General features: G+C 38.0%; 1 protein-coding gene across 1 annotated transcript in view; it reads left to right on the top strand.

Annotated features, from left to right (window-relative positions):
* The first annotated feature begins 3,321 nt into the window (after positions 1-3,321).
* Positions 3,322-10,143, top strand: part of Vps36 (vacuolar protein sorting 36 homolog (S. cerevisiae)) — a 23,743-nt gene continuing 16,921 nt past the window's right edge. Inside the window, exons 1-4 of the mRNA XM_013034814.1 lie at positions 3,322-3,336; positions 6,788-6,856; positions 8,188-8,258; positions 9,798-9,816. Of these exons, the coding sequence (XP_012890268.1) occupies positions 3,322-3,336; positions 6,788-6,856; positions 8,188-8,258; positions 9,798-9,816 (174 nt within the window). The remainder of the gene's footprint in view (positions 3,337-6,787; positions 6,857-8,187; positions 8,259-9,797; positions 9,817-10,143) is intronic.

Below are 10,143 nucleotides of genomic sequence, written 5' to 3'. Positions count from 1 at the left end.
TGATTGCTTGCCCTCTGAGTATTTCCCTCTATGATCTGTTTCTGTTGGGCTTAGGTCCCTACCCCAAATGTGGTTTTTGTCTTTAAAAGTTTTGTGCAAGTGACATTCTGGATTGTGGGTTTTTGTTACAGGGATTTACCTTGAGGTCCCAGCTTTTTAAAAAAGACCTCCAATTTGGAAAAAAAAAAAAAAAAAGAAGAAGAAAGAAAGAAAGAGTGTCTATTCTATGCCAGGAGCTTTATATGCCTTGATGTGTGTATGTGTGTGTATGTAACATGTCTAAGATTTCACTCTTTTCAACAGGTAAATGACTATTTTACTGAAAAAGAAAATAACAGTCACCTACAGTGACTTGCCTGAGCTCAGTTAGCAAGAGAGGCATGGTTTAAATCCCTATTGATGAGCCTGCACTTGTTTTACTGTATAGTAGTTCCCAGTGCCAGACTCTTGACATGATGTTCATATAGCTGATCCTCCTAAAACCTAAAGAAATGGAGACCCACAGTTGATAATTGCGCAAGTTGGAGCTGTCCTAGGTCATCCATCCAGTCACTGATGAGCTAGAATTCCAAGCCAGGTGCAGCAAACTGCACCTCTGGTGAATCAGTGTGTGCTGGCTTGTTTATACAGGCAGTTTTTGTGGGCCCAGTATATGTGGATAATGTGGTGTTTTCATAAGCAGTGTAGACAGGTCATTTGTTTGAATTCATAGATGATTCTTTTGTAGCCTCAGCTCATTTTAAAACAACAATGCATGGAGATTAATAATATGTAAGGTGGTGAGTTGGCAGTGCATACCAGAGGATTTACAAGGTGTTTATTCTCTTTCAGCTAACGATTTCACTTTTAGGAATTTAGTCTTGGGAAATAATCAGGGAGGCATAAGAATATGGTGCGAAGATTTCCATCTCAGTGTTATAGTACTATATTATTAAATACTGGAAAAATTAAAACAATTGGAATGTCTACTATAGAGATTAAACTACAGCACTCCCTACTTTGCAGAAGGATTGCTGACTCTAGCTTGCTGAGCAAAGAGTTATAACACCATAAAAAACATGGCCTCACTTTCAAAGCTTATACATATATGTATGTGGATCCTCTGACTGGTAAGAGTTATGAATGATTTCATTTTCTTCTTAGATTTTAAATATGTCTTAGAGTTTTCAAGAATGAGTTAAGTTATACTTTTATAACAACACTATGCTTAAAAAGAAGGAAGGAAAGAAGGAAGAAAGCGGGTAAGAGCTTGGACAGCTGCCTAAATCTGATTAACTTTTAAACAGTTGAAAAGACTCTGGTTCTGAGTAGTAGACGCACACCAGCCCAAACTTGTCTACCAGGTTTAGGTCATAATCCACTGGAAGCCATGACGGGAACTATTACCCAATTTCTTCTCTTGGAGCAGCAACATTTTATATCTGCTCATCACTAATTGGCATAGCAATAGAGCATACTTGGCTTTGAGCTTTAAATTCCAATCCTTGTGCTTGGATATCAGTAAGATAAAACATAAAGGTTCTTAATCAGAACTATTAATTTCCTAATGCCATATCATGCACTCTCAAGTTAATATAATATTGGCTTTTGGAAAGAGGAAATCTTACTCATTGACCAAAAAAAAAGTAGTTAAAAAATACCTTAAACTCAGTTATTTGGTTTTGCATAATTAAGATTAGCCAAAGTGTTTGATTGAATTGTGGGTATCCAGGCATGGAATCCATAAAGTCTTGTCTCAATGTCTGTGTGTAGAATTTCCTTCCTAGAGTATACTTAAAGCCAGGCACTAGTGACTCACACTGGTAATCCTAACTCCTCAGGAGGCTGAGACTTGCAAAATGCTGGTTAAAAGAGCCTTGAAGCTTGTTTGGTTTGCTTGCTTGGGTGCCACGGAGTCACACCTTCAGCCTTGCTTTTTGGTTATTTTAGCCATAGTATCTAGTGAACTTTTCTGCTCAGTCTGATTTTGAACCTCGGTGCTCCAGATTCTTGAGGAATTATTACAGGTATGAATGAGTGACCTACACCTAGCATGAAGGAATATTTTTGACACATGTTGCTCTGTGAACTTTTAACAAAAATTAATATATATTTTCAGGTTATCTGAAATTATATATGACAATGATGTTTCTTTTTTTTTTTTTTTGATCCGGTCGTGGGGCCTGAACTCTGGGCCTGGGCACTGTCCCTCAGCTCTTCAGCTTAAGGTTAGCACTCTACCACTTGAGCCACAGCACCACTTTTGGATTTTTTCTGCTTATGTGGTGCTGAGGAATTGAACCTAGGGCCTCATGCATGCAAGGCAAGCACTCTACCACTGAGCTGTCTTCCCAGCCCCTGATGTTTCTTTTTATTAGACAAAATTGTTATATAGGAAAGCTGAAAGAAAAAACTTGAAATAATCAGTAATCTTCCTGTCCCTAATTACTTTGAGCATATTCTATGTGATGAACTATGTTAGTATGTAATCATCTATACTATGTTGAAATGACCTTTTCTATCTTACAAAACATCATGAATCTCTTGTAATATTGTCAGTCACATACTTTTCTAATAGGAAATGTATTATGAAAAAGATTATGATTATTTCTGCTAAGAATGATATACAGAATGCTCTAACTGCTTCTTGGAACACATTATTTTAAACTCATGAATATCTGTAAAACAAAAAACAAAAAAAGCCCCTGGACCCTCATTAAATGCTTTCCTTGGAATTTTGTGAGATAGCTTATAAATGGGACCATCCTTGTAACTTTTGAAATAACCAAATAGTTCTGGAAAGTATAAAAACAAGTCTTAGAGCACAGCAAATTCTACTTTCTAGTAAGGACAGTGAAGCTTCCAATATGTTTCTTTTGATTTTAACTGAAATGAAGGAATTTATCTTTTGGGTTCTGCTTCTGCTTCTACATTGAAAATGGACTAAAATGGACTTACTTATCTACCTTTCAGTAATATGAAGGTTAAAGAGTTGAACATTTGTGTGTGTGTGTGTGTGTGTGTGTGTGTAGCTTTTCAGTAGGTGACACAGTCCCAATACCCTGAAGAGTATGCTTGTGTCAGCTCAGGCTGCTGTACCAACGCCTCAAACCCAGTGGCTTAAACAATAGGGAGTTCTGGAGGCTGAAATTCCTTCATCAAGGTCTGGGGTCTTTGAGAGTCCTCTTCCAGGCTTAGGAACAACTACTATCTTGCTATGTGCACATAGCCTTTCCTGTGTTCATGTGTGTAGAGGGTCTTGTTCCATTTTGGGGGCCTTGCCTGGTGACCTCTTCTCAACATAGGCACCTCCCATAGGCCTCACCTCCAAATTCCATCACAATGGGGATGTACAGGGTATGAGGCACATTTAGATTCATTCCAGAACAGTTTAGACATCCCTCTCCTATCTTTATCCCTTGCCTTCCTAGTTCTCTCACGCTCTAGAGGAGACATAAATAAGTATTTGTGTAAAATACATTGTTTTTTTTTCCTCTTTAAAATGTAAATGTTGTGGTGTATGCCTTCAAGCCAGCCCAGGTAAACAAGTCCAGGTAAACAAATCTCCAGTTAAGCAGCAAAAAGTCAGAACTGGTGCATGGCTCAAGGAATAGAGCTCCAACTGTGAGAGAAAAAGCTGAGCAAGAACATAAGAGCTAAATTCATGCTCCACATTTGGCACACACACACACACACACACACACACACACACACACACACATACACACAGAGTCATAATTGGGCTAGGAGGTATGTCATGGTAGAACACTTGCCTAGTATGCACAGGGCCCTGGGATTAATCCTCAGGACCTGTCCTCCCCATACATATACACACATGGACATGCATATACTATCCAAACTCACTTTTTCTCTTAAGTCTAGAGAATGTAGTCCATTAATTTTAAGCATTCTCTTGAACATTTTAACAAATTTGAAATCAGGGTGAGTGTTAGAATTAAATGTTCTAATTACTATGGAACACCATGGGTATATGAAGAAGCTCTATACCTTTTTTTAGTGAATGCCTATCATCCATTTATGTGAGTGTACATTTCATTATTGGTGGACATGTGAATTGTTTCCTATTTATTGCTTTTACATACAGCATTGGATGGCCTAGTACTAAATCATCATACAGGTGTGAATTCATTGTGGAATAAATCTCCCCTAGTACAAAGTCTCCTTGAGCTAAAGGATGTTTGTATTTGTAATGTTGACAGATATTAACAATCTCCCTCCCCCCAATAGGCTGTGCTGCTAACAAATGTATGAGAATGTTGTCAGAACCCTATCATCAAATTTTTGGACCTATGTCAATCTTATGGATGAGTCTTACCTCTTCATGTGCCCTTCATTTGCATTTATCTTATTGTCTGATTGGACATCATTCAATGTGTTCATAAGTTATTTGTATTCCTTTTCTAGTAAGTGTCAAGCTATTTTCTCACTGAAAATATTTTCTCACTGAGTGTTCTACACCTATATTAAGGAAAGTATTCCTTTGTCTCAAATGTGCATTATAGTTGTTTTTACCAGCCTACCATTTACCTTTTGTTTTTGCTGGCAATAGTTTTTGCCTTCCAAGGGGCTCAGTGGTAGAGTGCTTGCCTTGCATGCATGAGGCCCTGGTTTTGATTCCTCAGCACCACATATACAGGAAAAGCCAGAAGTGGTGCTGTGGCTCAAGTGGTAGAGTACTAGCCTTGAGCTGTAGAGCTGAGGGACAGGCCCAGAGTTCAGGCCCCACAACCGACCAAAAAAAAAAAAAAAAGAATATATGTAGGGCTCAAAATGGGAATGTCTTAGTGGTACAATGCTTGCCTAGCATGCATGAAACCCTGGGTTTGATTCCTCAGTATCACATAAACAGAAAAAGCCAGACGTGGTAGTGTGGCTCAAGTGGTAGAGTGCTCGCCTTGAGCAAAAAGAAGCTCAGAGACAGTGCCTAGGCCCTGAGTTCAAGCCCCAGGACCAGCACACAAACAAAAAAATATGTATATGCCCCTATATGTAGTTAAATCTTTTTATGTAAGCCTAATGGGTTTCATGACTTTCTTCTTCATTCGTGTGTGTGTGTGTGTGTGTGTGTGTATGTGTGTGTGTGTGTTTCATGACTTTCTTCTTCATTCGGGTGTGTGTGTGTGTGTGTGTTCTGGTCTTTGGGCTTGAATTTAGGGCCTGGTCACTGTCCCTGAGCTTTTTGCTCAAGACTAGTGATCTTTAAACCACAGCTCCATTTTTGGCTTTTTGGTAATTAATTGGAGATAACAGTCTCACAGACTTTCCTTCCTGGGCTGGCTTTGAACCTCAATCCTCAGATCTTAGCCTCCTGAATAGCTAGAATTATAGGCATGAGCCACTGGCACCTGGCCTGATGCCTTTCCTAAGAAGGCCTTTCTGGCTAAGTTGTTAGGTGTTTATGAAGAGAATGGAATCCGAGATTCTGGTAAATCCTGGGATGATGGGTGAGGAGCCGTCTTGCGGAGCCCTCTATTTGCTTGACTATTTTTAAAACAAGATTTCACTATGTGGCTCAGGAGTCTTCAAACTGACTCCCATGTGCTGGAATTGAAAGTACCACTGAAAGATACTGGGTCTAAGTAACATGCCATGTCCTTACAGCCATTCTGGTGCCTGGCTGAGTGGTGGGGGCTTTTCCACCCAGGTCTGAAAAGGCTAAAGATGAGATAAGCCATTCTTTGAATTGCAGATGTGATGTTGTTTAGCACCAAGAAAGCTTGCCTACAGAGAATGCTTGCTCTTGATGATTTCTAAATGGTCTGATTGCTTGCCCTCTGAGTATTTCCCTCTATGATCTGTTTCTGTTGGGCTTAGGTCCCTACCCCAAATGTGGTTTTTGTCTTTAAAAGTTTTGTGCAAGTGACATTCTGGATTGTGGGTTTTTGTTACAGGCATCTACCTGCAGTCTCCAGCTTTCTAATAAAGACTCTCAATTTGGAAAAAAAAAAAAAAAAAGAAGGCCTTTCCATATTGAGATTAATTTTTAAATCTTTTCATTGTTTTTCATTATATTTTTTCTTGTTTTTCCCTCTTACCTATTTTATGCATCAAGAATTCAATCCAGTACAATGCATTTAGTATTCGTCTTTCTATTTGAAAGTTTAGTGCCCTCAGTCATTGATTAAATCTCTATAACCAACTTTTCTTGTATGCGTCTGTGTCTATTTCTGGATTTTCCTACTTAAACATTTAAAAATTGTATAAGTTTTTATACAAATCCAGTCTTGCTATAAAATATTGTAGTCAATTTTATAGAGTAAAAAAGGTCCCTTTGCTTCCTCCCATTACCTCACTTTTATTTAGAGATAATTATTGTTACAGGTTGACTGTGTATAACTTTTGGATCTTTTGCTATGGTTTATGTAGAGATGTGTATGTATGTGTGTGTGTGTGTGTGTGTGTGTGTGTATGTGTGTGTTTTAAACATGTGCTTAAGAATTGTTATCCCCACATGAAATATGATACAAATCCCTCCCTCCACTCTCTGCCAACCCCGCAGAGTCCTCTAGTAGTCTGTATTGTTCCACCTGGTCATCTTTAAACCTCTGCTGTGTCCCCTACACTGAATGCTTCATCCACTCTTCTACATCTAGGTCCTTTCCAATTTCTCTGTAATTCTACCATGACTATCTACCTAGTAGCTTATACCTATGAGGCTCTTTTTAGTTTGTGATAAACCTCATTCTAAAATGCTTATGCAATTAACTTCATACATGGTGAATGAGAAAGAAAATTTAGACATTACTGATATATGATTGATATTTTATCACAATCCTATTTTTTCTAGATAAAATTTGATGCCGGGACTCTTCTGCTTAGTACACACCGACTGATTTGGAGAGATCAGAAAAATCATGTAAGGCACATCATCTGCTCTGGTTTCATATTTTGTTTTGTTTTATTTTATTGGGCCTTGAGCATGCTCAGCTCGTGCTTTACCATCCAGTTAAGCTACCCTTTGTTCTAGTTTTTTGTTGTTGTTGTTGGTTGTGGGGCTTGAACTCAGGGCCTGGGCGCTGTCCCTGAGCTCTTCAGCTCAAGGCTAGTGCTCAACCATGTGAACCACAGAGCCACTTCTGGTATTCTGGTGGCTAATTGGAGATTAGAGTCTCATGGACCTTCCTGCCCAGGCTGGTTTTGAACCATGATCCTCAGATCTCAGCCTCCTAAGTAGCTAGGATTACAGGCATGAGCCACCGGTGCCCAGCTTGTTCTAGTGTTTAAATCACTTATGTTTTATTTATCTACATGTTTAGTTAAGCATTTACCTTTGTTTGGTAAAGCTGTTTGGATGCAATGCAAATTTCTTTGTCAGTAGTGTGTCCCATGTAGACTCGAATGCAATCAGAGGGCAGTTAGGGTGTTATTATCCCTCATTGGACTCAGAAAAGTCTATGTCATGAATTCTGGTGACTTCTGTACTTTACACTGTAGTCAGATCCTACTCCATGCCTAAGTGTCACAGGGGAGTTATTCTCTCACCAGTTGTAAGAGGTCCTTAAAAAATGCCTATGTCCACAGAACCAACCTGCTTTCCAGATTTATTGATGAGAACCACAAGACAGGTCTGTTATGTAGTTTCTCTAGACATTGGGAAGAGCTGCCTCCATGTTACTTAGAAAAAAGAACTCTTCATAATCCAATCCCCATAATTTCTAGAGTGAGTTACATGTATGTAGAACTAATATCTTCATGCCAAGTTCCTACTTCGCATATGTGAAATCCTAAGTTCAAGCCCTAGGACTAGAGAAGAAAAGAAAAGGAGTAACAATGGCATATTTATTTAGACAGGTTATTATGATTCCAGGCTGCCCTTGAACTCACTATTCTCCTGTTTCAAACCCCTGATTTCTAGGGTTACAAGTGTGTGTGTACCACACCTGCTTTTAAACCTTGTATGTTCTCCTATGCAGCAAAATGCCAATAACAACATTGGCTTTTATTGAACTTTTCTGTAAGTTTATCTAAGGAGGTAGAGGTATAGCTCGGTATAGCTTGTATGCATCAGGTCCTAGGTTTCATCCCTGAGCTTGCCAAAAAATAAATAAATAAATAAAGGCAATAAAATGATGGTTTGTTAAAAGTGTTTTAATTATCAAGTACCTTAGAGGTTCATGGCATGCTAATGCTGTAGAACAAGGGTTTCCAATGGTGTTACAGTTCTCCTCTTGTATTGTTTCTTCCTAGGAATGCTGTATGGCCATTCCTTTGTCCCAAATTGTATTTATTGAAGAACAGGCAGCTGGAATTGGGAAGAGGTAAGGTTTATTTGTTGTAGCTCTAATTCACAAAAAATGTTTACTCTTATACTATTGCTCATGTTAAAATAACCTTTAGATTCATTCTTAAAGTATGGCTATAGTGCTAAAGTTCTCTGTAATACCCTTGGATGCTAATGAATAAATAGGTATATGTTAAAAAATATTGAGAACACTTACTTTCAATTTGTGTGTGTGTGTATGTGTGTGTTTAAATATCTATTAGGAGAACCTTAATGATATGTCAGGTCAACTTTCTTTAGTATTCTCTTTAGTTCCCAATCCCTTCATCTCCTCCCAAATATTACCATTTTTGCATTCATTTAAAGACATATTTTTTTCACTTTTTAAAATCAGAACTTCTGAACTCAAGATGCCTTTTTTATTTTGTTAGTTTTTAATTTGATGAAATGTAGTAAGTGAATAAGCTAATACAAATATGGACAAATTGACATGACTTTTAAATTTGGGAACTCTTTTAAACTTCATTTTGTACCATTATCTTGTGGGTTTTGTTTTTTTTTTTGTTTGTGTGTGTGTGCCAGTTCTGGTCTGGGCACTGTCCCTGAACTTTTTTTTAAAATATGTTTTTTATTGTAAAAATACTGTACAGAGGGGTTATAGTTACATGAGCAAGGTAATGAGTACATTTCCTAACAAGCATTGTTGCCCCCTCCTTTGTTTTTCCCTTACCATCCCTTCCCTCCCATCTCCACAACTACATTCTCCCTCCCCACCACCTAAATTGTAAAGTTCGTTTTTCGACATAGCATCTTGTACATCTCATTGTTGCAATGGGTCAACCTTTATCCCTATTTAAACAATTTGTTTTTTTCCTTCTGCTCCCCAAATTATACCAACATCAAATACAGTGAAAACAGGGATTATACCTTGGGGGAGGGACATACAAAGCAACCTTGTAATTACGTTAGAAACAATAGCAATAAAGAAAAAACCACTTATGTCCTTATCTTGGGGTTCATTTCACTTAACATCATCTTATCTGACCTTTTCTGCTTGTGTTTGTTTTGTTTTTAAGTTTTTAGTTTTTTTAATTTTTAATTATTGGTTTTCCTTTTCAGGACCTGACAGTAGGACCACGGGTTTTTAGTTTTACAAATGGCTCAGTCACCTTATAGAATAGTGAGAGCTTTGTTGCTATGCTTGATGATATATTCCAAACAGTGCTGGAGTCCTGCTCATATAGTGTATTAAAGGTATTGCCCACTGTTGTAAAGATGTTCACTATCAAGAAGTAGTAAAGAGTCCTTACAAAAACTGGTCCCAGTTCACTAACAAAAACATGCTTTCCACCGAGGAGGCCTAACTTATGATGTGTCAATTTCACAGTGATATGTAGACAACAAATAGGTCCAAACATAAAGGGAATCATTCAATAGGTACACCTATCATGTGATGCGAAAGAGAAGCCTTTAGGGTTTGGTTTGTAGCTCAGTGGTAGAGTACTTAGCAAGTACTCTACTTTAAATGTATCCAGGAAATTTTGATTGGGTTTTTTAGTTTCCCTAATCTTTATAGAAGATTGTTTGTTGAGCAGGTTGGAAAAAATGGAGGAAAACAGACTTATAAAGCTGAACAAATATGATGGTATTTTTAATAGCATAGAAGATAACTACAGTCATAAAGATAATAAGTAGCTCATGCCCAAGACAGCAGCACTTTGAGAGTTGTTTTCCCTATTGACTGAGCAGCATTTTCCAACAAAGGACACTGTAGAATGTTAGTTTTGGATAGGATTTTAATAAAATATCAGCTGGCTAGTTTTACAGATCATTTTCATGTTTTGTTTTCAAATGAGTAAAGTAGTATGCTTTGGCAGAAATCATAGACACTCCCTGTTGTCCCCATCCATCCCCATCCATCC

This window comes from Dipodomys ordii, unplaced genomic scaffold (genome assembly GCF_000151885.1).
Source record: "Dipodomys ordii isolate 6190 unplaced genomic scaffold, Dord_2.0 Scaffold197, whole genome shotgun sequence".
In the NCBI taxonomy this organism is placed as follows: Eukaryota; Metazoa; Chordata; class Mammalia; order Rodentia; family Heteromyidae; genus Dipodomys; species Dipodomys ordii.
Note: the sequence above shows the minus strand (reverse complement) of the source record. Positions and strands in the feature narration are given on the sequence as shown.